This window comes from Lycium ferocissimum, chromosome 6 (assembly GCF_029784015.1).
Source record: "Lycium ferocissimum isolate CSIRO_LF1 chromosome 6, AGI_CSIRO_Lferr_CH_V1, whole genome shotgun sequence".
Taxonomy (NCBI): Eukaryota; Viridiplantae; Streptophyta; class Magnoliopsida; order Solanales; family Solanaceae; genus Lycium; species Lycium ferocissimum.
This window is the reverse complement of record NC_081347.1, coordinates 26556711-26583682: the sequence shown is the minus strand read 5'-3', so window position 1 is coordinate 26583682 and position 26972 is coordinate 26556711. Positions and strand designations below refer to the sequence as shown.

Below are 26972 nucleotides of genomic sequence, written 5' to 3'. Positions count from 1 at the left end.
TTTTTAGAATATTGGACTAGTAAAAAGGAACGGAGGAGTACTTGAATATGTTCTATTCATATAATTTGTTTTTTTAATTATTTTATTTTCTTAATATGATGCTGTTTTAGTGATGTGCGCATTTGTCCACTTCTTTAAATGTCAACACTGCTTACAAAATATCCTGCGTATGCCACTACCTTCAAGTATATATGATTATCTCATTTTTCCCATAGAATGTTACACTACCTTCAAGTATGTATGATTCTCTCATTTTGCCCATAGAATGTCTGTCTAACTTGCAATATTCCACACATACTTTGCCCCCGGTACTTCATTCCATAATAGGCAATCAGTAACGTATTCCTAGACCCTCTTCCTTTTTTGGTTTGCATACAATTTTCCAAGCTATCAGAGGTGGCTTCGAAGTATTTAGTTTGTTACTCCATATAAAGCTCCTACAGATTGATGTAATACAAGACTATCACCTTCGTGGGCTTCGTGAACTTTACTTCTCTTTATGATTCTTGTGACTTTCTTTAGTTTAGTCTAGTTAATCAACTAATCCATTCGTGGAATGTGTTTATTACAGTAATCAATCAAACGTAATTTATCTCGCTCCAACAAGTATTCACTTGTGAAATGTGTTCATTATAATAAATCTAAGAGTTATGGGTCAAAAATACACCTCAAGTATCACTTCCTCTGTTTTTAGTTTCTTACCTGAACTATCAGGTGTGAGAGCTTCCTACCTAAACAATCACCAATTAGTTAGCAAAGCACACCTCAACTATCTGCTGTTTACTTTTCCTACGTCAACTAAAAAAATGAACAATTAATAATTGAGGTATATTTTGTTAACTAGTTGGTAATAGTTTAGGTAGGAAAAAGTTCAGGTAGGAAATTGAAAAAAAAAAAAAATGATACTTGAGGTGTGTTTGTAACCATTATCTCTAAATCTAATATAATTTCTCTCCTCCCAGCTTGAACTTGGTCGGGAGAATTTATTTTCCAACGTTTTGTGAACTTTATTTTCTCTTTATGGTTTTGACTTTCTTTAGTTAGGTGATTGGTGTAATCTATCTATGGATTTCATTAATTTCCTTCTGAGATTCAGTTCATTAATTTCTAAACCAAACTTAACCCTTAAGCAATTTAGTTTTAAAAAGGGGGAAAACACGAAATGTAACGGCCAATACACCCATGGAGAAAGAGAAAGGTGAAGAAGATGGGAGTCCTTGTCTGTGGATGCTGCCGGAGGCATGTCTTGACGAGATCTTAGCCTTAACGAGGCCGCGGGACGTTTGCCGCCTTTCCTTAGTCTCTCCATCTCTCCGATCCGCCGCCAATTCCGATTCCGTTTGGGCAAAATTCTTGCCGTCGGATTATCGGACAATCATTGCCGGATCACCGACTCCAATCCCCTATTTCCGATCACTTAGGGACCTCTATGTTTATCTCTCCCATCATCCCCTCTTAATTGATGAAGGTCGCAAGGTAAAAAGGAAAACCAGAAAAAACACAATTAACTTGTTTGTTTGTTTTTTTATTTTTTTTATTTTTTATTGAGTTAATGTTCAAAGACAAAACTATCACGTTTCTGCGAATTCACACCCCAATTATCATACCTGAACTAGTATCATATAGTTCAATATATATATATATATATATATAGCTCAGATAAGAAAAGGGATTTAACAGCTAATAGTTGGAGCGTAAAATTCGCGAAAAAATAATAGTCAGACCATTATTTCTTTTTTATTTCTTCTTGGATGTAAATCTGAATATCAACATTTCTATCCTATTATGAAAATAGTTGAATTTGCAATGTGAAGTCGTTTTGTTATGTTTTGAATCCAATACATATACTTTACATCCCAGAGGCCTATAATTGGAGATACCATTGTTTCCGGGGGCGGATTTAGAGGTATCCGAGGGTACCCTCTGCAAAAAATTATAGTGTATATGTAGCGTAGATTTTTTGTGTTTATGTACATATATTAACTTTTGAACACCCTGAATAAATGCAAATGGTTAGCTTAAGTGGTCTAGGGTGTTCAAAATAATCTCTAGCATTTTAGGTTCGATTCCCATCAACAACATTATTTTTTATATTAAGCTTTTATTATTTTTTTCGAACCCCCTGAGTGAAAATCCTGAATTCGCCACTGATTGTTTCTAGTATAAAAGTTTCTATAAAAATGGGAAATGTCGTCTGGAATGTCCAACTAATTAATGAATTCTTTCTAACATACGTTTTTTTTTTCACAAATAAGCTAGCAGTAGTCAATGTTTTTCGAAAAAATTCTTTTAGGTGATTATTTGCTTACAGAGGTGACAATAGCGCATGATATTGTTATAAAAGATGTTCATGCTACTTTTTTGGAATTTAATTTCATATGGATTAAAATCTGCTATATTGAGTTCTTAATTTTCAATGTTCATATCATTCGTTAACTTTGCTACTTCTTGATACATTATGAGCAGTATACATGCACTTCTTACACTTAACTATATCTTACACTTAACTATATATATTTAAGTGATATGCATTTGTTTAATTAGGTGTAATCAGCCGGTGCGGTTAAGTATAATTGGTGGATGGAGAGTGCTATTGCAGGTTTACAGACACTTAATAGCTTTTGTTCAAACCTTATATATGATTAAAATATTTACTAGGTATCTATAAATATTTAAATGTGAAATCAATCAATATTATATATTAAATTGAGATCCCTATAGAAATTCATAAATTTGAAATCCTAAATCAGTCAATTTGCCTCTAGTAAGTATTTACCAATTCCAACCCCTCTTTTGGGGCGGGGGCTTTTTAGGACGGCACTTTTGAAATATTTAAAACGCTTGTCATTTTTTTTTTTTTGGGTCTGAATATAGGTGTGTCAATTGTCAATTATCAACTTGTCGTCCCAAAATGCTTGTTACGTTTTGCTGCTTAAGAGTTAAACTTCTTTTAACTTTATTAATATTTTAAGATATATTTTTTCACCATATTGATATGAGAATAATTGCAATTTCTAATATTTTCTGATAGTTTCCATCAGTCCACTTACTAGGGGTGTACATGGACCGGGTTGGTTCGGATTTTTTAAACGCCAAACCAAACCAATTGCGTCGGGTTTTTAAATTTATACACCAAACCAAACCAATAAAATTCGGGTTTTTCAACCTCGGGTTTTCTCGGGTTATTCGGTTTTCTCGGGTTTTTCGGGTTTTTTTTTTTCGGAATAGTCTTGATACAAAACATATAACTTTTACTTCAAATATTTTTTTAGTTCTAGTAAGATACAACTATATAATTAAGGTGTTTCTTAAGAAAATAACACAAAATGTGAGAAGAGTGATGACATTGTATTAAAATATTCAACAAAAGCTAATAAATTCGGTCAAAATAAATATTGCTAATTAACAAGCCATAAAGAAAATGACCATAATCTAAAAATACTAAGTCATGCTAAAATAAGTACGGCCAATAAGTATTAATTACATGACAAAGAAATAAAACTTAAGTTATGTTTTTTCACTCTCTAAATAAATTATGCAAAATCAAGAATAGATATCCAACATTATTGTCATTCCTAGTGGTAAATTGAATTTCTTTTGTTAGCATTAGTGTTGAGTTAGTTTTGGTTTGGACTTTATTTGAGTTACTAACATCCATAAGATATAAAACTTATTGACATTCAAAATTCGAAGTTCAAGCTTGAATAATATGATAATAATTAAAGAATTACGAAAAAATTTAAGAAATATTTATAAATTACATTACAAATAAATATTTTTATGTATAAAATATTTTAAAATTTGAATACATGTAATGTCGGGTTGGTTTGGTTCGGTTTGATTTTTTAGTTAAAACCAAACCAAACCAATTATGGTCGGGTTTTTTTCCAACACCAAACCAAGTCAAACCAAACCACTAGTCGGGTTTTTTTCTCGGTTTGACTCGGTTTATCGGTTTGGTGCGGTTTGTCGGTTTACTTTGTACACCCCTACCACTTACTATATATATGCATTTGTACTACAGAGTTTTTCACTGGAAAAAACGAGTGGAAAGAAATGCTACTTCTTAGGTGCAAGGGATCTTAATATTGCATGGGCTGACACACCAGGATATTGGGAATGGACTTCACTACCAGAGTCCAGGTTCACCATTTTTCAGTGGAGACGCTATCCTTTTCTTGAGATATACATAGTAAATAAACGCGTATTAATCAAATATATGACCACTGTTTCCCCCTATTTAGGTTTCGAGAGGTGACTCAGCTTAAATTTGTTTGGTGGCTTCAAATTTGGGGTACAATACGGACCGGATTACTGTCACCATTGACGTTCTACAGAGCTTACTTTGTTTACAAATTTAAAGATGGATACGGGTTTGATTATCGACCCTCAGAGGTTTCAGTTAGAATTTCTGGTGCTGAATCCAAAAAACGGTTTGCTTTTTTGCATCCAGATGGTGAACAGGAGGATTGGACTCTGCCCTCTGATGCGGAGTATGAGGGGCCCGGGGGAACTCCGCCTCTGATACAGGGTACGAGAGACCCGAGAAATTCAACGGGGATCCTAGCTAGTATCATGCAGGATGATAAACAGCTGCCTAAACTTAGAGATGACGGATGGTTTGAGTTAGAATTGGGTGAGTTTTTTACTGAAAATGAAGATGATTGCATAGAAATGAAAATGCAAGAGCCGCAACGTGGATTTCCAAAGCGAGGTCTTATTGTTGAAGGAATTGAGATAAGGCCAATAGTTTATTAATTATTTTAAAGTTTATTTTGGTTAACAATTTAGTCTTGCTTCCCGATTGATTTTTTTTTTTTTTTAAAATTATTTTATTGTACAAATTTTGAACTTTATGATACATGTTGTTCATAGCTATGTTGTTCGGACTCTTCAAAAATGTTGACAGGTACGCGTCGGTTCCTTTAAAGTAGTGCTCTTTTAGAAGATCAACACGAGTAGGACAATATTATTGAATAGTCTAAGCAACATAGGTCTAGAGAGGAATTATCAATCTCAGCACAATCCTTGATGTTCAATAATATCCTAGCTAGCATCTCTAACTTTCTTAGATCAAAGAAAATAAAACACAGATGAGGCAAAATGGGAATGAATGAAAGATCAGACAAGTTTTAAAAATAAGTATATCATTACTATAATCTTTTTGTAGTCATAATTGTTGACTATCCTTTTTTCTATTTTTGGAGTTCTTATTTCTTCAAGGTAAGTCTTATCCCTATTATATATACTCCCTCTGTCCCAAAAAGATTGGCACTTTTCGCTTTTCGAGCGTCAAATTAATAAATTTTGACGTGTGATTTAACATAGAAGTTTTTATTTTTTCGAAATAAAAGTTACATATTTGAAAACTACGTAAAAAGTATTATAAGTCACAATAATTAATAATTTAAAATATTTAAAAGACGTATGAAAAAATTACGGTAAAAAAACAACTCGTTTGATTCTCAAAAAGCGAAAAGTACCAATCATTTTGGGACGGAGGGAGTATTTAATTTTATACTTAAGTCCCTTCAGCCTCCGCTGCACCAACAAATTATTCAATTTTCATTAATTTCACACGTTTCGCTAAGCTCGCGGGGAGAAAACCCTAGTCCTCATAGCTGCTAATTATAAAGCTGCCAGAAAGAAAAAGATATTTGCTGTTTGACCGTGTAAATCAGATCTATTTATTGCATTCGTCGAGTTAGTTAATTAGTTAAGCGTAAAAAGGATGTATAGTGAGGTGGCTATGTGAGATTTTTCTTATGCTTTGTTTGGATGGTTATTATTGTTTCATAATGTATAGTATGAAATTGTGTTGTATTTACTGTATATTTCGAGGAATACAATGTTTTGGATTGATTGTACCATTTCCCGTCGTTACATAATGTCATGCATCATCAATTTGAGGGATAAACTTATAAGAAAAGTGAAGTGGAGTCTTAGAGCAACGGTAAAGTTGTCTCCGTATGACCTATATGTCAGGGGTTCGAACCATGGAAGCAGCCACTAATGCTTGCATTAGGTTAGGCTGTCTACATTAAACCCCTTGGGGTGCAGCCCTTCTCCAGACCCGGCTAATGCGGGGTGCTCTATGCACCGATTTCCCTTAAACTTATAAGAAAAGTAGGGTATAGGGTAGAACTTTTATAAAAAAAATATTATAAAGGATAAAATAGAATTACTAAGTAAAGGATAAAGCGGGATGCTTTGGGCACGTGACGCTTGCGTGCTTAACCAAAAAAAAAAAAAAACTCATAACCGAATAATAATTTATCCTAATCCTTATTTTAAATGGCACTTGTCAATATCTTAAATTTTCCCTTTAAACCTCTTGACCTCTAATATTACAATTTTTAGCCAAAATTATCTCTTGTTTATGGGAGTAGGTCTATTTTAGTTCTTCTTATAACCTTGTACCAATTTTTAACTTTTTTTTTCCGCACGCCTATGCACTTCGAAACAACTTCAAACATGTGGAGTCTGAAGTTAGACCGAAGTTCAGGAAAAATGAATGAACTTCAACCGCATATGGCTGAAGCTCGAGCAAACATATATGTGTCAGAAGTTGCCTATTCCTGAACTCAGAAAAACACGCATGTACTTCAGTCATATGAAGCTTCAGACATTATGTTTGAAACTAATCTCCAAATATCTGAAGTTGTTCCTAAGTGAGTAGACAAGCAGAATTTATAAATTTAGGGCATAACTTAAACAGTAACACCAAAATCAAGTATTTGTTTGCTCGCACTCTTAGTTTGTTCGCGTAAGAATGCTTAAGAAAAGTGCAACAAAAGAATGCTTAAGAAAAGTGCTTCCTACTAAAGAAATTCCATTTCTAGATTTGGACACGAGATATTTTATTTACGACGGAGAAATCTTATTCATCAGACACTATAGGGAGAAACTCTGAAATAGAAATGTGTCGAGAAAGCATCAATCAATCATAGACCAAAAATGTTAGAATTACAGATTATCTACATCTTGCCAAAGGAAAAGCCAATATTACGAGTATAAGTAACTGCATCAGACCTAAAAAAACAACCCTTAAGGCATAAGTACTTCAGTTTTAAAAACACTCATGGAGAATGAGAAAGGTGAAGCAGATGATAGAAGTACTTAGACTTCTCTGTGGATGCTACCGGAGGGTTGTATCGCCAAGATGTTTGCCTTAACAAGCCCGCCGGACATTTGCCTCCTTTCCTTAGTCTCTCCATCTTTTAGATTGGCTGCTGATGCCGATTCCTTTTGGGCAAAATTCCTGTTGTCTGATTATCGGTCTCCGATCCTCGATTTCCAATCATTCAAGGATCTCTATGTTTATCTCTCCCATCATCCGCTCTTAATTGATGAAGGTTGCAAGGTAAAAATGAAAACCAGAAAAAACATATCCTGTGTGTTGCTTATTCAAATTTGTATTGAGTTAATGGTCAAAGACACAACTATCACTTTTTTGCGAGTTTCACACCCAATTATCATACCTGGCTTATTACCATATACTCAACTACATGCGTGTTAAATACATAGATGGTGATAGTTTAGGTAGAAAAAAGGAATAATTGATAATTGGAGTGTGAAACTCGCGAAAATAATAATAGTTCAGGTGTCCATTATCTCTTTTTTATTTCTTCTTTCATGTAGATCTGAATATCAACATTTCTATCCTCTTCTGGAAAAATAGTTGAATTAGCAATTTGAAGTCAGTTTGGTAAGTTCAAGACATATATTTTACATCCCCAGAGGCTATAATTGGAGATAGCATTATTTCTACTATAAAAACTCTATAAAAATGGAAAATGGCCGCTCGAATGTCCAACTAATTAGTTAATGTTATATAACATAATTTTTTTTGCTTGGACAAATAAGCTAGCAGTCGTTAATGTTTTCCCAAAATTTTCTTTTACATGACTATTTTTGTACAAAGGTGGCAACAACGCATGATATTCTAAACAATGTTGATGTAATTTTTAATTGCATTTTAATTTCAGATGGGTTAATCTGCTATATTGAGTTCTTAATTTTCAGTGTTCATATCATTCGTTAGCTCCTCTATACCTGTTTATGCATTATGAGCATTATTGTCGTTATACTTTTGAGAAGACTCACTTAATGTGTCAATTTAGTGATATTTAACATAGTAAGGGAAAAAAGGCAACTGGGCTATCTGCAATTCCAAGGGAAAAAGCTTACTCGCACGGGGTGTTTACACCTAGTTAATGAATATAAGACATATTTCTTGTATATGCACTTCTTAACACTTACCATATTTAAGTGATATGAATTTGTATTTTTAAGGTTAATTGTTAGTAGGTGTAAACACCCAGTGCGGATAAGTATCAGTGGTGGATGGAGAGTGTTATTGCGAGTTGACGAAAACCCCCAGTTGCTTTTATTCCAACCTTGTAAATGTATTAAAATATTTACTAAATATCTATATATTTTTGAATGTGAACTCAAGTCATTATTATATACATTAAATTTAAATCGTTGTAGAAACCCATAAACTTCAAATCCTGGATTCATTTCTAGTAAGTATTTACCAATTCCAACCCATAAAATTATGCTCACAACTCTTACTCCCTCCGTCCCCAAAATGCTTGTCATGTTTTTGCTTCTCAAGAGTCTAACTATTTTGAACTTTAACCAATATTTAAGATATATTTTTTCATCGATCATATGATATGAGAAGAATTGCAACTTCTACAATTTTTCTTATAGTTTTCATCGGTCTACTTACTATATATGCATTTGTACTACAGAGTTTCTCACTGGAAAAATGGAGTAGAAAGAAATTATGCTTTTTAGGTGCAAGGAATCTTAATTTTTCATGGGGTGATACACAAGAATATTGGGAATAGACTTCACTACCAGAGTCCAGGTTCGCAATTTTTCAGTAAAGAGGCTATCCTTTCTTGAGATATCCGTAGTAAATTAAATATATGCGCATTAATTAAATATAATGCGCCCCGCCCCCGCCCCCCCCCCCCCCCCCGCGGCCCACCCGTTAGTTTTCCAGAGGTGGCTCAGCTTAAAGTTATTTGGTGGCTTGAAATTTGGGGCACAATACGGGCCCGGATTCTGTCACCACTGACATTCTACAAAACTTACTTTGTTTACAAGTTTAAAGATGGATACGGCCAGTTTGATTATCGAACCTCAAAGGTTTAGTTGGAACATCTGGAGTTGAATCCGAAAAACGGTTTGCTTTTTTTCGCATCCAGATGGTGAACAGGAGGATGAAGATTATGAGCCAACTGGGCGGCATTGGTATACTCTGCCCTTTGATCCTAGTATCGTGCAGGCTGATCAACTTCCTAAACTTAGAGATGATGGATGGTTTGAGTTAGAATTGAGTGAGTTTTTAACTCAAAATGAAGATGATGCATAGAGTTGAGAATGCAAGATGTGAAGACCACTTGGCTGTCAAAAGAAAGGCCTTATTGGTGAGGGAATTGAGTTAAGGCCAATAGTTTGTTAATTATTATACAGCTATTTCTCAATTCATTTTGGTTAACAATTTAGTTCTTGCCTACCGACTTTGTTTTAAAAATAATTTATCTTATTGATAAACCTAATGTGGCAGGAACGGATAGTAAATTTTGAACTTTATGATACATGTTCCATCTCACCGCAATCTTTCCTCGCTAGCATCTCTAACTTTCCAGCACAAAGAAAATAAAACACAAAAAGAGGCATAACGGGAAAGAATCGAAAGATCAAACTAGTTTTCAAAATAAGTCTATCATTACTATAAACTTTTTGTTGTCATAATTGTTGATTATCCTTTCTCCTTTTTCTTCTGGAGTTCTTGTTTTCTTTAAGGTAGGTCTTATCCCTATTATATATATTCATTCTACACTTAAGTCCCTTATTTTTTTTTAACCCCCCATTTGGTTGAAGTTCAAGCAAAAATAGTTGATCTTAAGTCATATGGTTGCCTCTGTCTAAACTCAGACAAAAATGCATGGACTTCAACCAGATGAATTTCAAACATGTTCTTTAGTGGATATACCCGCTAGAATTTATAAATTTATGGCATAACTTAAACAGCAATACCAAAATCAAGTATTTGTTCACTCGCCCTCTAAATTCATGTCGTGTCTGCTTAAGAAGAGTCTACCAACTAAAAAAATTCATTTCCAAATTTGAACTAAAGATCTTTTATTTACAATGGAGAAATCTTATCCATCGACACTAATGAGAGAAACTCTGAAATAAAAAATGTGTCAGAGAAAGCAGCTCAATCATATATCAAAAGAGTTAGGATGTGTTTGGTATGACGGAAAATGTTTTCCAAGGAAATATTTTCACAAAAAATAAGTGGGTTTCCTACTCATTTTCTTGTGGTTGGTACGCAAGTTTGAAAGTGTCATTTTAAAAGTATTTGCATACATATAAAGCAAAACCATTATGAAGTTTTTGAATTCACAGTGCAACTTCTGATGGTAGGGATTAGGGGGTTAGGCGGTGGGAGGGGGGGGGATTATTTTCATTTTTTATAAAAAAATTGTAAAAATAAAATAAAATATATGGAATAGAAATTTCGGAAGAGGAAGGTGAAGTGGTGGAAGGTAGGGTGGGTGGGGTGTGGGGGTGTGGGGCGGGTGGGTGGTGGGGGGTTGGGGTGTGGTTTGGTGTAGGGATGGGGATGGTGTGGGGAGTTGGTTGAGTGGTGGGGTGTGGGTGGTGGGTGGAGGTTGAAGGATGGAGTTGGTGGGTGGGGCTGGGGTGAGGGGTGGGTGGTGGGAGGTGTAGGGAGGGTGAGGAGTGGGGTGTGTATGGGTGGAGTGGTGGGGATGGGTAGATTTGAAGGATGGTGTTTGCGGGGGTTAGGTTGGGGAATGCATTGGTGTGTTTTTATTAATCCATAAAATGTTTTTCCTCAATTTTTTAAGGAAAGCATTTTCTCCTATTTTGAGAAAAACATTTCAAAGATATTTAGGGTATGTTTCGGAAGCCGTTTAGTAATTGGAATTGGTGTAATTACTAGGGTAGCAATTGCAAAGCCTAGTAATTACATACTGTAGTAATTACGATGACCTGTTTGTTTATCATAATTTAATTACAAGCATATTGTTTGGTTGTACAAGTGCAATTGCACAGTTATATTATATTTTAAATAAAGTTAATATTTGACAAATATCTGCCTTTATATTGATATTAACTTTGGTATTTAAGATACATATTTTTTCTAGAAAATATATGAATTAATAATCATACATTTATAACTAATATTGAAAAAATAATTTGTATATATTTTTCAAATTCATAATATTTTAATTTAATTAATCATAATAACTAAAGCACACATTTTTTAAGAACATCATGGGCTGCATGTTTGATTTTAAAATTTAATATTCATAAAAATAATGTCATACCATTATTTAAATATTTGACCAAAAATAATCTATCAATTCTTACAGTAAAATGAACATGATGCAATGTGAAATAACAAGCCAATAAAACTAATAAATTGGAACCGTAAATAAAACATAAATTCAAAATTCAAAAAAAGAAAAAAGTTAACATAATACTCTTATGTTAATTTCCAACATAATATAAATAAGTTCTTTTTTTATTATTTAATTAAATTGCCACTAAGCGGACTTAGTGGATGTTTTATTTATCAAAAAAGGAAAGTACAGAGTTCCAAAACAAAACGAAAATCAAAAGTCCGAATATAAAGCAGCTAAGACAAAAAAGGGAGGAGTCTCGATTCTGCATCTTGATTCCTCCCATGAAATTGAATCTCTGTGGGCTTTGAAGGGTTTTAATCTTCAAGCTTTCTTGTTCCGCATCCTCTATATCTCTGAGTTCTGATCACTACAACAAATTCGATTATCAGGGACAAATAATTTCGTCACTTATAAGTCATATTTCGTCACCAAAAATCTTGTGTGACGAAAAAAATTTCGTCAATCATTCGTCCCTAAAAGCGGGTCGCTAAAAGTATACAAAGACAACTTAGTGTTTCGTCGCTAAATAAAGTTTATTAATTACGAAATCTTCCTTTCGTCCCCAAATGAATAGTATTTGTGACGAACATATTTGTCATAAAAAGGATAGATTATCATAGTTGATAGTGTGTTTTTGTCACTAAAGAGACTATTAATACCGACGAAACTACCTTGTCACTAACTATTTAGTTTGTTCAGTGACGATATCAATTGTCTCAAAAGTTATATGCATTTTGTAGCTAAAATAATGTAATTTCGTCACTAAAGACTACCTTTTATATACAAAAAAATGTTTCATCCCTAAATGTATAGGGATTAGTGACAAATTTGTTGTTATAAACAAAGTTTACAATTTTGTAGTTGAATCTATCATCTCGTCACTAATAGTATTGCTTTTGCTGACAAAAAAAAAATTGTCACTATAAATTGTCATGATTAGTGACAATTACAATTGTCATAACATAAAGCATTAATTCGTACCCAACAAGGAGGAGGATACTGGGACAAATATATTTTTGTCGCTAAATGTAGTCAACTTATGACGAACTAATTTGTTTCGTGACGAAAATATATTTGTCTAGAAAAATTTAGTTTGGTCGTCGCCAAAAATTAATCCTTTAATGACAAAATATTTGTCACTAATTATAGACATTCAATGACGTTTAATTATTTTGTAGGTAATAACTTTTAAAATTAGAATTGCATAAATTGAAAATAAAATAATAAAACATGCCAGATAATGATACAATTCACCCATGATCATACAATTAACAACTAAAATTGTACTGAGATCATATCTCATTACAAACTCCTAAATAAAAGTAAAATATGTCTACTAACAAGAAAATCCAACTGAAATATACTAAATATTACTCCTAAACTAAGACAGACAATGCAGTTTCTTCCAAAGTACCAATCCAACTGAAATATACGAAATATTACTCCTAAACTAAGACAGATAGTGCAGGTTTCTTCCAAAATACTAATAATGTGGTGGCACTTAGCTTGCAATCAGTCTTGATTCAATTCCCACATTTAATACTCGGAAAAGAGAGAAGAAAAATAAGATTAGATTTAAAGTGTAGAAGTTGAAGAATTCAAAGCTCAATGGTTATGAGTGCACAATCCAAAGCTAAATTGAGTTCATCAAAATGGTTTATCAATTTGGAACATCATCAATACATAAGCAACATTATGGGTATGAAAACATTGAACAACTCTGCTGCTTTCATTAGAAGAATAAATAGTAGTGGAGTAGAAGGTACAAAACAATTTTTGGAACATGAAAGCTGCTATTGGTATTGCTTTTCCCAAATGTGATACTACACTGTCTCGGTTCAAGCTTTGTAGATTCGTGGTCTTTGAGACTGTTCTTAACACTAAACAGGTTATGTGGAGTAAGCCTTTGGTGGGACAATTCAGGATTAATACTGATGGTAGTTACATGAAAGCTAAAGGTCTTGCAGGTATTGGGGGCATCATTAGAGATTGCTCTGGTAACATGATCAGTGCCTTTTCTGTGCCTATTGATTGTAGCAGTAATAACCAAGCTGAAGCTATTGCAGCCAAGTTTGGTGTTCACTGGTGCATAAGTTTGGGTATAAGGAAATTCACTTTAGAAGTTGATTCTATGTTGATTGCCAATTTCTTGAAGAACACAAGACTGATAACAGGAAGCTCACACAAATTATTGAAGACACACTATAGATCTTGGGCTAAGCAGAGGTGCAAATAAATCATTGCTACAGGGAAGCAAACCAAGTCGCGGATGGTTTAGCCAAAAATGCTACTACACTGGATCAGTCCAAGTACTACAACTCCTACCATCAATTGCCTAATAGCTGCAAAGGCCCTTTTCAGCTTGATCACTGGCGTTGCCAAGTTTTAGACGTAGATATGACAAATCTAATTTTTTTTGTAAGTTGAACATAGTTGTTTTTCTATTGTTCAGGGCCAAGATAACTACTCTTTGTTGTAATATCTTGGTCCAGGGGGTATGGATGTTACCCTACTTTTGGTATCCTTCGTTGGTTAATGAAAGCAACCCCCTGCTTGGGTGGTTAATTAATTAAGAAAAAAGAGTAGAAGGAACACAACAAGAATATCACGTCTCAATCACGGAATGGGAAAAAAGTATTCTCAACTAGCTATTTCAGCTTGGAGTCATTTATTCTTCTCCTTTGCCTCACAACATCATTGAATCCTGAGCTTAACTATGTTCAAGCAGAAAGGTAAACTTTTTGAGCTATATACAGTTTTGGTCACAGTACACTAAAGCCCAGCTTAAGACTGAAAACAATTACAGATCCTTTCCAGGCCATGGGATTGAGCAGAATTTACTTGGGAACACTTTAGATATAACTCAGTAGCCTATCATGATGCTATTTAAAGTCCATCGGTTTCTTTTCCCTCAATCAGATTACACAACAATGTTATTCTTCACCAAGAGAAAATGAATTAGTTCTGAATTTTTCCAGCACTACTGCCAAAATGCTTATTCTACATGAGGCTGTCTAGTATTTACCTAAGAACACTTTGTCCACAACTCATTGCCTTTCACAACCATAATTCCACTCAACCTATGATTTTCTTTTCGTACAATTTCTCTGTCTTCCACATGTTTTTTTTATTAACTGTGGAAAATTGGACAAAAGAAAAGCTGTCTAAAGAATGAAAATAAATGAATATGATTAAGAGACCAATTAATAATGGCAAAAACAGAACGTAATAAAGGCCTGAACGTAATGGGAGAGTCTTTAAGCAGAAGCAAAGATCTCGGGAGGCAATAGTGTGATTGATAATCCAGGAAGTTTACTATAGAGCTAGCTTATTTCCAAAGTTAACTAGCCAGTTGAGTAGATTAGACTGCTATCCAAACCTGGTATGAGTGGTATAGAGGCTTCGTAGATGAGGAGAGTGTGCACTGGAAGCTGGGGAATGTCCAGTTCCAGTAGTGATTGTTTTTTCTTTTGTTTGAGTTGTACAGACTTACTTGGTAAATAATATAGTGTTAGTTACCCAAAAAAAAAAAAGAACTAAGAGTTTGGAGAAGCTTAACTGGAACATATAAACTAATTACTGCAAATCTACAATCATGAAAACAATCAACTATTCCTAACTTCAAGTCTAGTTTAGTATATGAAAGAGGACCACCAATTAATGAGTATTATCCTGGATAAATAAATATCTCAAAGTTTAAAGACTGCTGCAACAACAACAATTCTAATATCTTCTCCTAATAGCAGTAACTCTTTTTATGTTTCAAGTGTCTAGCTAGATTTATGAGGAGTACTACTCTTTCCTTCATGTTTATTCCAGTTTTGATGAGTCCAGTTGTATAAGAGGCATATATAATAAAAGAACCAAAATAGAACTTATCATGTAAAGTTGTGTTAGTTCTAACCTTGATGGCGATGAGCTAGCAAAATGTTGCATTTTTTTAAACATTTCCTCTTGGCGTGCTGCTAAAGTAACCAATTGAGAATTTAATGCTTGTATCTGGGCCTGTTGAGTTTCTATCTAGGACTGCTGGTTTTCTATCTTGGACTGCTGGGTTTCTACCACAACTTCAGCTGCATTTAATCATTTCTGTAAATCATGTTGGGCACTAGCAGCTTCCTCTTTCGTCTTTCTAAGGGAGTCTTCTAACTCTGCTGTTCTTCTTTGTGTGGCTTTGGTAGTATCAGGTTTCGGACCATAACCGAGACCTTTTATGTACCCCGATTTTGTACCAAGTACAGTATCCATAATTTGATCAATAGTCATGCAAGGCTCTCCCGAAGTATATATATCTTTCAAATCTTTCATGGTGTTCTGCATAAGAATAGTAATATTATTTAAATTAATTATAATCTAGCAGCAAATACAACTATATTGCAGTGAAAATCACGCTACCAAATAGCAGCACAAGACACAAATTCTTTCAGCGAACACAACATCTAGATTGGAAATCAGTTTTCTGGGAAGACTATAACAAAATCAATATTCCTTGGTAAAATGGAATTCACCAAACTCGCTCGGGAATTGATTTGAGTAGTTGTTTCTGTTGTAAAGTAGAATTTTCATTATTTTAAAGTTCAATCACAAGGAAAAATTTATTATGAATTATTCAACGCTAATCTCGATTTCTAAGCCAAAAAGAAGGAAGACACAACTTCTGAAGAATATTTACCTGGACAAATGCAATGGATATGGTATTAAAATAATAATTTTCTTACATAGTTTGTCTCAGCCTCTAGAGATGATCATCCTTTTTCAGTCGAGTAATGAGTACTCTTGTAGAACTTGATTCTATCAAGCTCTACTCCATTTTTGGCCTATAAAATAAAATATTAATATGAAGTAGAACTAAAATATTGTTAGTAAAAAGAACAAATATGGTATAACTTACAAGTTCAGCACGAGCCGGTACAAACGCTTTTGACCCCATGAAATAATTAATTTTAAGCTTACTTCGATTATTTTGTTTATGTCGCATCGTTTCTACAAAGAACATATAAATATATGTAACTTAATCAACAAGGATAATAACATGAATATAAATTACCTTATGCTCTGGATCAGCCCACATGTCACAAAGCTTATTCCAATTTTCTCGGGTCAACTCTGGCACTTCAATTTTACGAGCTTCTTCCTCGAAACGTGCACTTTCAAATAACTGTTTTAACTTGTATCGCCCTTGTCGGCTTCTATTTTTCAAAATATCCTCACAACTATCTTTCACGTAATGCTCGTCCAAATCAATTTCAAACTTCTCCTAAGAAACAGATATGTTATGAAGAAACACACAAACAATCAAAATTCCTTTTATATTAAAACAATAATTAATCATCACATCGGCTAATATATCTGAATGGGAAACATCCTGTTAATGTGCAATGGTCAAAAGGGGGTTCTTATTCTTGGAAAGCTTTTTGTGGTATTAGAAGTGAAGTTGAATTCAATATCAAATGGATTATTGGAAAAGGGTACATTGATTTTTGGTTTGACACTTGGTCTGATAATGGTCCAATTCACCAGTTCATGCCTGAAGATGTCGTGCTGAACAAGATTAGTCTAAAGGATATATACACAAAGTTCATGCCTGAAGATGTCGTGCTGAACAAGATTAGTCTAAAGGATATATACACAAAAGGGAATTGGGACTGGAACTTACTTCAACACCAACCTTCTAATGAGACCAAAATTCATTTTGACCAGTCTTAACTTAATCTTAGAAGATTCTAAACCTGACCAAGCTGTTTGGACTTCTACTTGTTCTAGGAAATTCTCTGTTGGTTCTGCTTGGGTATTTTTTCAGACAAACGAGAGACCCCAACTCTTTGGAGAGTAAATTCTGGCACAAAGATATACCTTTCAAAATGAGTTTTTTAACTTGGAAAGCCACCCACAATAGACTAGCCACTGATGCAAAAGTGGCTAGACTCGGAATCACCCTTAACACTGACTTTATTGTTGTGAACCTTCTAATATGACTAATGAGCTTGAAAATATACCGACCATTTATTTTGTGCAGGGGAACATGCTAGAAAAATGTGGGACTACTTTGCAACACCATTGGGCATTGAATTTAGGAACATGAATCTAAAAATGCTATTGCTCAACTGGTGGAATATCCAAAACAAAAATCCTATTGCTGATTATATCTTGAAAACATTACCACAAATAATTTGTTGGGAATTGTGGAGTACAAGATGTAGCAACAAGTTTGATTCCGGAAAACCTTCATTCTATAGAACTAGTACTAATATCCTGAATACTGTTTTGCAGGTTACAAAGAAGGAATTTGGAAATGCAAAGCTAGGAAACAACTGGAGCTGTCTATGCCAAGCTAGTGAAGCATCTATACAACATCATACTATCACTAGAGTCAACTGGTACAAATCCGAGGCCCCTTATATTAAACTCTATTTAGATGGAAGCTGCTTGAATGGAAATTGTGGAGGAGGAGGAATTATCAGAAACAACCAAGGAAAGGTCATTTTTGCTTACTATATCAAGATAGTGCCCGGCTTTTGATAACCTTGCCGAGGTAGTGGCTTTACTCTATGGATTGCAATGGTGCTCCAGGAATGGTTTCACAAGGATCTGGGGAGAAGCAGATTCCATGTTGCTTACTAAGTGCATCAAAAGAGAATGGAAACCTCACTGGAGAATTCTCAATCAAATTATGGAGATCCAAAGAACTTTTGAAGAGCATGATTTCCTAATTAGTCATTGCTTCACAGAAGCCAATAGACCAGCAAACAAACCTGCAGCTTTGAGTCATGATTTTAATGAAGACCATACCTTCAACTCTTTTCCTACTCTCCCTAGTTTTGTTAAAGGACTTGAAAATATGGATAGGTGGAACCTTCCATCATTTAGAATCAAACTCACTAAACCATCCCACATTAGATATGAACCCCCATGAAGCAGATCACTTTTTCAAACTTTGGGTTAGGACAAATTACACTAGCTTCATCTCAATGATCATGTATCAAGTTTGGTATGCCAAACTCAATATGTACATTTTTGCCCATCAATGATCAAAGGAGTCCTAGTTTGAATTACAAACAAAAAAAAAAAAATGGATAAACTTAGGGAAGTATAGGACGATACAAAAGTCACAAGAAACAAGAGTGTGATGCTAGATATTAAAGAACTAAGCTAGAATTTTACTTCTTTACTTGTAGGATTAAACTAAGTCAATGTCTATCAAGAAATTATATCCTTTGGCAATGGAATCTGATGTGCGTGGAAGAAAACATACTGGTTGTTTTATAAATGGTGTTAGGTATCTTATTCAATGACGCGATGAATTACGTAAAAGTCAGAATTGTGGTATAGTTGTTGCAGGCTATCATGAAAATGAGTTGATTGATTTTTATGGTATTATCACTGACATCATTGAGTTAGAGTATGTTGATGAGAATCGATTTTTCCTATTTAAATGCAAGTGGTTTGATCTTCGCAAGAAAACAGGGATGCAAAAAGATAAACATTTTACCAGCATATGTGTTAAAAGATTTTGGTATAAACATGATTCTTTCGTACTAGCTACTCAAGCAAAGCAAGTGTTTTACACTGATGACCCAAAATTGGGGGAGAATTGGCAAATTGTGCTCAAATTTCAAGATAGACACTTATATGATGTCCCGGAGAAGGAAAATTCAAAGACAGAAAGTGATGAGTCGCATATTACAAATAATGAAGTGTATCAAGACACGTCACTTGAAAGTAATTCAATTGTCAATGATACGGTGGATATGTTGAGTCAACTACATAGAGATGATGTTGAACCGATTACCCTAGATGCAAATGTAATTGAATTGGAGGCTCAAACAGAACCAGAAATTGACGTTGGTTATATCTCTGACCAAGAGGATGACACTATGGTAGAGTACATAAGTGATAATGAGGAGAATGAAGGCAATAATAGTACTAATGACGATGAAGCTGATAGCACAGGTGATGGCGACGACATTGGCTTGTGATGTAATCTCATAATAGTAAGGTCAGTTACCTGTTAATAGTTCTTCCGAATTTTGTATCTTGTTTAGCGGATTTCAGGGGGATGACTTTCATAAGTTATTTATGATTTTTTTCGATTGAATTATGTATATATTCTTATGTCTGAAAACTGTAAAAGTAGCGACCTTATATGGATTTATCCGCTATGACTGCACTTTTTTTATCCCAAAAAAAAAAAAAAAAAAACATATCGAGCAGAAAGAAGAACCAGAATAGTGAAAGAAATTTTTGGCTGATAAAATGAGCTTCTGGTTGCTATGTTGTTAGGAGGGTCCCTAATTTCTAACTTGGAGAATTTGGAGGTGCATCACCAAGATGCCACTCTTGACTATGTGTTATCGTTTAAATATACTATTTACTACTTCAGAGTAAATAACTATATATTCCCAAAGTTACTATTTTGAATTTCCTTTGTAACGTCTCTTTTTATCGTTTCGTAAATGAATCATATAATAAATGACTTGAAATACGAAGGTAAGAGTGTCTTTCTTTTGAAAATTCTTACCAGCAAATTAATTTATAAGATCAGTGCCATCTATCAATCTATATCGCCCTCTATCGATTTTTTGTGCACAATATGTTCTTTCCATTTTCTTTTGGTTGGAAAAGAGCTAGTTACTTCCAGTCTTTCATAATAAGTTATTTGAAAAAAAAATTATCATAATTTATTTGCAGACTTTCACAATAATTTATGTACACAAAATGTTCATTTTCTTTAACTACCTTATTTTCCTACTTTATATATCTGGATAGTGTTGTGCCTTATAATTGACACTCTTATGTGAATGTAATCACCAGAATCTTGTGTGAATACACTCCTTCATATATATATATACATTTTGATTCTCAATTTCTCATTGACCTTATGATTTTAGCTATTTGGAATCTCTCAGGTGCCAGATTTTGTATTGTTGTATTTTTCCATTCTGCTTATTTGCTTGTAAAAGATTAGATTACCTCTCTGCTCCAGCTCTCTACTCTGACTTTTGCAGCATTAAAAGTGCACTGGAGTTGTATCTTACCTTCAATTTAGTGTCATTTCTCAGTTTCTTCCCTTTAGCATTTTAGTTTCATGCAAGTATCCTCAGTTGTGGTATTAAATATTTTCATAAGGTAATATAGTTGGCTAAAATTTTCCAGGTATAACATCCCTTATGTGTCCTCAGCCAGTGGTGGTGACATAATCCTGTATGTTGCTTCTTCTCAGTGAATTAGGAGGATGATTTCTGAATATAACTTATATTGTTCCTGAAACGTAGGAGTTGGGTTTAAATACTTTGACTAGAGAATAAAGCTTAGGAGTTGGTAAAAATCAGGTTTTTATTCAAAGATCTTATTGCTTCTTTTCTTTTTGCAGCCAAGTGATGTAGATGGTGAACCTACATCACCCATGGACACAAGAAGATCATCCAGTGGTAGTAATCCTAGTGACAACTATTAAAGTTCCTTGTATTTGGATTAAATCTATGAAAATGTGATTGTGTGGTTAGAATGGATGTTAGAATGGCTGGAGTGAATATTGGGTTTAAATTTAGTTTGTAAGGCTGATGATCGTACTTTATGATGATATTTTTGTGTTGTTAAAATATGTTGATATTTCTTATAGTTAATATGCCTTTTTGGGTTTGATTATGAGGTCTATAGGTTAATATGCCTTTTTAGATTTGAAATGAATTTGGGGAGCCATTTCTTATGCTCAAAGTGGCGAGAAATGTGGTAAAGTTGAATCACGTCGTGCCACGATGTTAAATGTGGCACTTGGTGGGAGGCAACCTATCGATTTCAAAATTCTTAGTCGTTTTTTGAAATTTTCTTTTTTAGAATAGTTTATTATATTATTTTTTACTAATATACCAAGTTTCATGTTATTTGGAATTAATTGGACAGTTTAAGGGGTTGAAGTTGGTTAAAATAGTGCAAAACTTTTCTTGGTTAAAATAGTGCAAAAGTTTTCTTGCTTAAAACGGTGCAAAGTTCTCTCCCGGTTACATGGAGTTCTCAAGTTACACAGAGCGAGTGCACAAAGAAGTCCCAAAGTGTTTTGTGGTTCAGATGGTTTGCCTTATTTTGGGTCCAGGTAAGTGTTAGACCTTTCACCTCTCCTATTTATTTCACTGTAACTCCTAGTTCCCCGACTCCCCTACACCTTTCACGACCACCAGGTATGCTCCTTTTCTCTTCTCTTTATCTCCCTCTCCTCGCTTTCTCTTTCTTTGTGAGTTAATTTTGTTTTCATCATTTCTATACCTGTGGTTTCTTTGTGTGGAATTTAGATAACAAATCGTGAGAATCTGGTGCTGTTGTTTGATCGTGATGAATATTTAATTGTTGAACTATAATTCTCACTTTTTGGGAGGGTAACTCTATTATCCCGTTGTCACAAAAAACTTGGTTAAAGTTATGCACATAACCAGTTCGATATATTGTCTGAAAGACGATTTCATTCGCCAATGAAGTCTAGGTAACCAGGTGAAATTAGGAGATGCGTAGAAGTGCGTTTTGGGTAGTTCCGGTTGGCTTTAAAGTGTTCTGTTAATATTTGACCAATTTATAAGGAAATGAAAATTGGGGAGAGGAAAAGTGTTACACGGAGCAGTATGCTAATCTATAGCCATGAATTTTGAATTGCATTCTTTTATTTGTTTTCTTGAGTTGAGCCTTTGATAAACATGATCTTCATTTTATTGTATGATCAATGAATTCTGTCAGTAAACTGAATGGTCAATCACTGTTATTCTGATGTAATATGGTAGGAGTTCTTATTTTATACTAGAATTGGGACAAGACACGTGAGGCTAGTTAAAACTGAAATTATGTGATGAAATGCTGGGCCTCAATCATCCACATTGTTGACCATATTGATCTTGATGTGAGTAAATGTAGTTGGTTAATTATTGAGCTTTGTTTGCACCTGGATTCCTTCTTTTTGAGCAAATATTTTTGGTGTGCAGGCTTGCAGTGTTCTCCTCAAGCCACTTTATGAAACATCCAAGATCCTTGCTCAGAAAATGATAATGGTTGTAAGAAATTTCTTATGTTTGTGCCTCAACAACTGGCTATTTTAATAAGTCAACTTACCTTAAGAAATCTGTGCAGGCCTTCCGATACATAAGGCAGATAGCCCAAGAAGCCAATAGAGAAATCCAATACGCTGGAGGTCGGCAACCTGCTGTGTTGAGGGAATTTAGTCAGAGATTATGCAGGTAAAAACTCAGATGATTGTCATGTACTACTGTGCTAAGAGTCGGAATCTAGCTTTTGGCTTTGATGTTCTTATATTAGTTTTAGCCTACAAGTCATGTGACTAGCTTGCTACTGGAAATCTTTCATTCTCAATATTTACTGCAGGGGATTCAATAATGCGGTTAGTGGATTTATTGATGATGGTTGGACAACTATGGGTAGTGATGGTGTGGAGGATGTAACAAGTGCTGTAAACTCATCGCCAAGTAAATTCCTTGATGCACAATAGAAGATCACCAAAAGATTCATTCCACTGGAGCTGAAATCAGTTAAGTGAAGTCTATCTATTACGTTTCCTACAACTTCAATGTGTAATAAATTTTGGCCGTAGGAGAAACCTACGAATGCAGAAACTTCTAGCTTTTAATCACAGCTTTTTCTGCCTTTCATCTTTTAGAGAATTTAAGATTATTTTGGTGGTTTAAAAAGTTAATAAGCACCTAGCATCTGAAAACTGCCATAAATATCTAGACTAGATTATCTCATGAAAAGCAGGGCCGCTTGAAGATTGCAGACTTTTGGTGGTCTGTACAATCAAGAAGCAACAGACATACAATGTGCGGAACTCTGGACTATCTAGCACCAGAAATGGTGGAGAACAAACCTCATGATTATGCAGTTGACAATTGGACTTTAGGGATCCTCTGCTATGAGTTTTTATACAGTGTGCCTCCATTTGAGGCCGAGAGACAGACCGACACATTTAGAAGGTAACGATTCCTCTGCTTCTTTCATCTTTTAACTGTTACTGGAAAATCAAGATGTACTAACTTAGATTATTATATAATTATGAAGGTAGACCTCATCTTCCCTTCAACACCTGATGTATCTGCTGAAGCTAAGAATCTCATTAGCCAGGTAAATTGATTATTACTTGTCTATGCTTTAGTTCTGTAAGAAGAAACTACATAAACTGAAGAGTGGTTAGTTAAAACACATATAGTGCATATATAAAATAATACTGGTGTATATAGGTCAAAGAGTTACGTTTTAAAACACTTGCAAAATTTCTGGTTGCACGCCTTCTTTCTGATTGTTTCCTTTCTCTTTGCAGCTTCTTGTGAAGGACTCTTCGAAAATGCTTTCTCTTCAAAAGATCATGGAGCACCCTTGGATAATTAATAATGTCACATGACACTATAATCTGAGTCGCTTCGCCAATTTTCATCGTTTAGTTAAAGCGCCCTGTCTAGTGAAACTGTGAAAGTAACCGATGACATAATGTTTGTTTTTTCACCTGCTGGTGTTTCAACTCTATTTGCTATTACATATGCTATGTAAATGTAATCATCTTGGTTTCAATAGTTTGTATCGGATGTAGTCTGAAGCTATGTTGGGGGACATTGATATAGTTTCCTAGAAATAGTTGTATATCATTTACATATGACTTTACTGGATTTTCTATTAACTTCGAAATTAGTTTCTTACCTTATTCTCATAGTTTACTACTGTTACTATTTATGATGCAGGATTCTCCCAGTGCAACTCGAAATTTGGATTTAGATTCAACTCTTGAGGCTAGAACTAGTGGGACACGACCCGCTGGTGAAGTTGAAGGAAGCAATTACAATCATCATTCAATCTTGACAATTGCATTCCAGTTTGCTTTTGAGAATCACTATCGAGAAAATGTATTCCACTGCCAAGATATCCAAGTGACCTGCACAAGTTATTCTAGATTTACGAAGGAAGCAGTAATATGCATCCTATAGAGATCGCTAGATTTATACTCTTTACTGGGAAGTTTGACAGAGGATAAGCACTAACGAAAGTGTTTGTTCACCTTATTGTAGCCCTAAAAGTAGACTAGAACTTGAAATGGAAGTATTTGGTAGGCCTGGTAGATTTTCTTGGTTTCATATTACAAGATTGAATTGGACAATGGGGATTATTTCATGTCATTGATTGGGATTATCATTAAACTTACCTCTCAAAATAAGTTATATTTGCAGTTAATTATAGAATTTTATTTTTCTGCAAAGCGCAACTACTTTCTTTTTGTAATGAACCTCGTTATTAATAAAATTCGCTGCTAAGCTCACTGCGCAGTTGTATATTAGTTCAGAAAATAACCGTGTATAGGCATTTTATCTCTTTTATTATATAATATGGTCTATGTCGCTTATCAGTAGTATAGTCTAGTATTTCAAAGAAAATTATGCTTGTGTGGTGTATAGTTGTTGATGGAGAAAATTCTAATTTTTATTTTGTTTAAATCGAGATGTATCTAAATCTTTTAATTTGTAACAACATATTTTTTGTAGCCAATAATTGCACTATTCAACTACGAAATTTAAATTGTCACCATTTGAAAATTATATTTTTTTGTGACAATTTCGTTGTGACTAAACTGTAGGTTGAGTAGAGATAAATAATACAATTGTTACTAATTGTTCGAACTATTAGTGACAAAAATTAAAGGCACAATTAAATATAAAATTCTGCAGCTAAAGTTTGGAATGATTAACTACAAATTCTAATTTGTCCCTAATGTATCAACATAGTTTTTGCGACAAAAGTTTTCGTCTCCAAATTTTAGTGGTATATTAGTTAAAAATATGTGTATAGGCATTTTATCTCTTTTATTGTGTAATATGGTTATGTCACTTGTCAGTAGTATGGTCCAGTATTTCAAAGAAAATTATGCCTGTGGGGTATATGTATTGACGGATAAAACTCTAATTTTTATTTTGTTTAGATCGAGATGTGTCTGAATCTTTTTCTTTATAACTATAATTTTTTTTGTAGCCAATAATTGCACTATTCAACTATGAAATTTAAGTCGTAGCCATTTAAAATTTATATTTTTTGTGACAAAATTGCAATGTGACTAAATTGTAAGTTGAACAGAGACAAATAATACAATTGTCACTAATTGTTCGAACTATTAGTGACAAAAATTGAAGTCACAATTAAATATAAAATTATGTGGCTAAAGTTTACAATGGTTAACTACAAATTTTAATTTGTCACTAATGTATCAACATAATTTTTGCGACAAAAGTTTTTCGTCTAAAAAATTTAACTTATTTTAGGACGAAAATTAGTTTGTCACAAATTGGGTACATCACTAATGACAAAATAATGTGTCACTAATAACTTTAAATTCATGACTAATAGTACTCAATAAATGGCCCCAACGCTTGTTTTTGGAGGGAAACTTTAGGGGACAAAACTTTGCTACGAATTTTTGTATTTCGTCACTAAAAATATATGCCTCATGTATTTAAGGACGAAATGGAACTTTTGTCACAAAAAGTGAACATTTAGTGACGAATTTTGCGCCGTAGCTAGTATTTTCGTAGCTAAATATCATATTTCTTGTAGTGGTTATGTTGATGACTCGTCGATGAAATCGAAAAATGGAGCATTCATGTTCGTCGGAGTTGCAACAATCAGATCTACCACTTTTCCACCTTGAAATGGGTAAGTATTCTTCATCCCCGTCTATTATTTCACTGAAAATGTTGGTTTGTAAACTTTCCCCCAATTTGTGCCCTAATTTCTTTTTACTTGAATCGATGCCTTTGCAATGTGTTGTTGTCCTCATGTTGATTGTATTCTTCTCATCCTTATTCTTAAGTATGGAATCTGAGCTTTATCCATAGTAAGAATCATCCTTCTTTGTTGTTGATACTTCATTAAACTCGTGGTGCTTGTAATATTCCAATATTATCTAATGCAAAATTAGCCAAGCAATCAACCAACTAATTACTTTCTCTAAATATATGATTGATTTGCACATGACAACTTTCCATGTCCCTTTGAATTTCTTCTATAATTTCAACTAGATCCCATGTTGGTTTCCAATGCTTTCAAATGACTTGTTGTAGTTCCTTCGACTCTGTTTCTGTGAACTGTTGTTCCTTGCAAAATTGAACTGCTTTCCTGATAGCTACCAACTCTGCTTCCATATTTGATGCAAAATGAATTTCCTCTGCTTGAGCATGAATGAGATCTCCCGTGTAATTCCACACACAAAAAGCATAAGAACTTCTGCCTGGATTCCTTCTGCTAGCTCCATATGTGTTGCACTTTAGTATCCCAGCAATTGGTGTCTTCCATAGAATAACCTAGGTCTATATGAACCAAAATACTGAATTAATGCTAACCAATCTTTGGGGATGTTACTTAACCAAGGATATCTGGTTTTACACAGTTGATATATTGTGTGTAAAACCTAATAATACAATTTGCTAAAAGTAACATTGGTTCCACGTTTGATTGCATTTCTTCTCTTCCACAGTGCCCACATAATTA

The 26972-nt window shown here is 34.1% G+C and overlaps 2 protein-coding genes, 1 long non-coding RNA gene and 1 pseudogene across 7 annotated transcripts; 3 read left to right on the top strand and 1 right to left on the bottom strand.

The window, feature by feature from the left end:
* Positions 1–894: 894 nt before the first annotated feature.
* Positions 895–4787, top strand: LOC132061241 (putative F-box protein PP2-B12). Its single transcript, XM_059454091.1, has 3 exons — positions 895–1476; positions 4025–4192; positions 4255–4787. The coding sequence occupies exons 1-3, from the start codon at positions 1183–1185 to the stop codon at positions 4756–4758; spliced, it is 966 nt and encodes a 321-aa protein (XP_059310074.1). The 5' UTR covers positions 895–1182; the 3' UTR covers positions 4759–4787.
* A 2348-nt stretch (positions 4788–7135) lies between these two features.
* On the top strand, positions 7136–9388 carry LOC132061240 (F-box protein At2g02240-like; annotated as a pseudogene).
* A 3309-nt stretch (positions 9389–12697) lies between these two features.
* Positions 12698–18527, bottom strand: LOC132059585 (uncharacterized). The gene is made up of 4 exons (XR_009415646.1): positions 16348–18527; positions 16175–16273; positions 15361–15770; positions 12698–12998 (listed from the first exon to the last, which is right to left on the bottom strand). It is a non-coding gene; the product is annotated as an uncharacterized LOC132059585 (long non-coding RNA).
* Positions 18528–19292: 765 nt separating this feature from the next.
* Positions 19293–24613, top strand: LOC132059584 (homeobox-leucine zipper protein ATHB-14-like). Of its 5 annotated transcripts, none has more exons than XM_059452230.1 (7): positions 19293–19452; positions 20827–21546; positions 22223–22338; positions 22421–22489; positions 22566–22672; positions 22818–22980; positions 24182–24613. In XM_059452230.1, exons 3-6 carry the CDS (start codon positions 22288–22290, stop codon positions 22939–22941), a joined length of 351 nt encoding a protein of 116 aa, XP_059308213.1. In that variant the 5' UTR covers positions 19293–19452; positions 20827–21546; positions 22223–22287; the 3' UTR covers positions 22942–22980; positions 24182–24613. The 5 variants fall into 5 exon arrangements, 1 of the variants encoding a protein (XP_059308213.1); XR_009415642.1 differs by lacking the exon at positions 24182–24613 and adding an exon at positions 23767–24175 and having other exon boundaries at positions 19294–19452; positions 22818–23570; XR_009415644.1 differs by lacking the exon at positions 24182–24613 and adding an exon at positions 23767–24175 and having other exon boundaries at positions 19294–19452; positions 20827–20887; positions 21385–21546; positions 22421–23570.
* The last annotated feature ends 2359 nt before the right edge of the window (positions 24614–26972 follow it).

Bases quoted from the DNA above. Each gene is read 5' to 3' on its own strand.
- LOC132059584 (XM_059452230.1), top strand. From the start codon at position 22,288: ATGAAATGCTGGGCCTCAATCATCCACATTGTTGACCATATTGATCTT. The intron at 22,339-22,420 runs GTGAGTAAATGT...TTTGGTGTGCAG, and splicing joins TTGACCATATTGATCTTGAT to GCTTGCAGTGTTCTCCTCAA. The intron at 22,490-22,565 runs GTAAGAAATTTC...AAATCTGTGCAG, and splicing joins CTCAGAAAATGATAATGGTT to GCCTTCCGATACATAAGGCA.
- LOC132061241 (XM_059454091.1), top strand. From the start codon at position 1,183: ATGGAGAAAGAGAAAGGTGAAGAAGATGGGAGTCCTTGTCTGTGGATG. The intron at 1,477-4,024 runs GTAAAAAGGAAA...TTTGTACTACAG, and splicing joins TAATTGATGAAGGTCGCAAG to AGTTTTTCACTGGAAAAAAC. The intron at 4,193-4,254 runs GTAAATAAACGC...AGGTTTCGAGAG, and splicing joins CTTTTCTTGAGATATACATA to GTGACTCAGCTTAAATTTGT.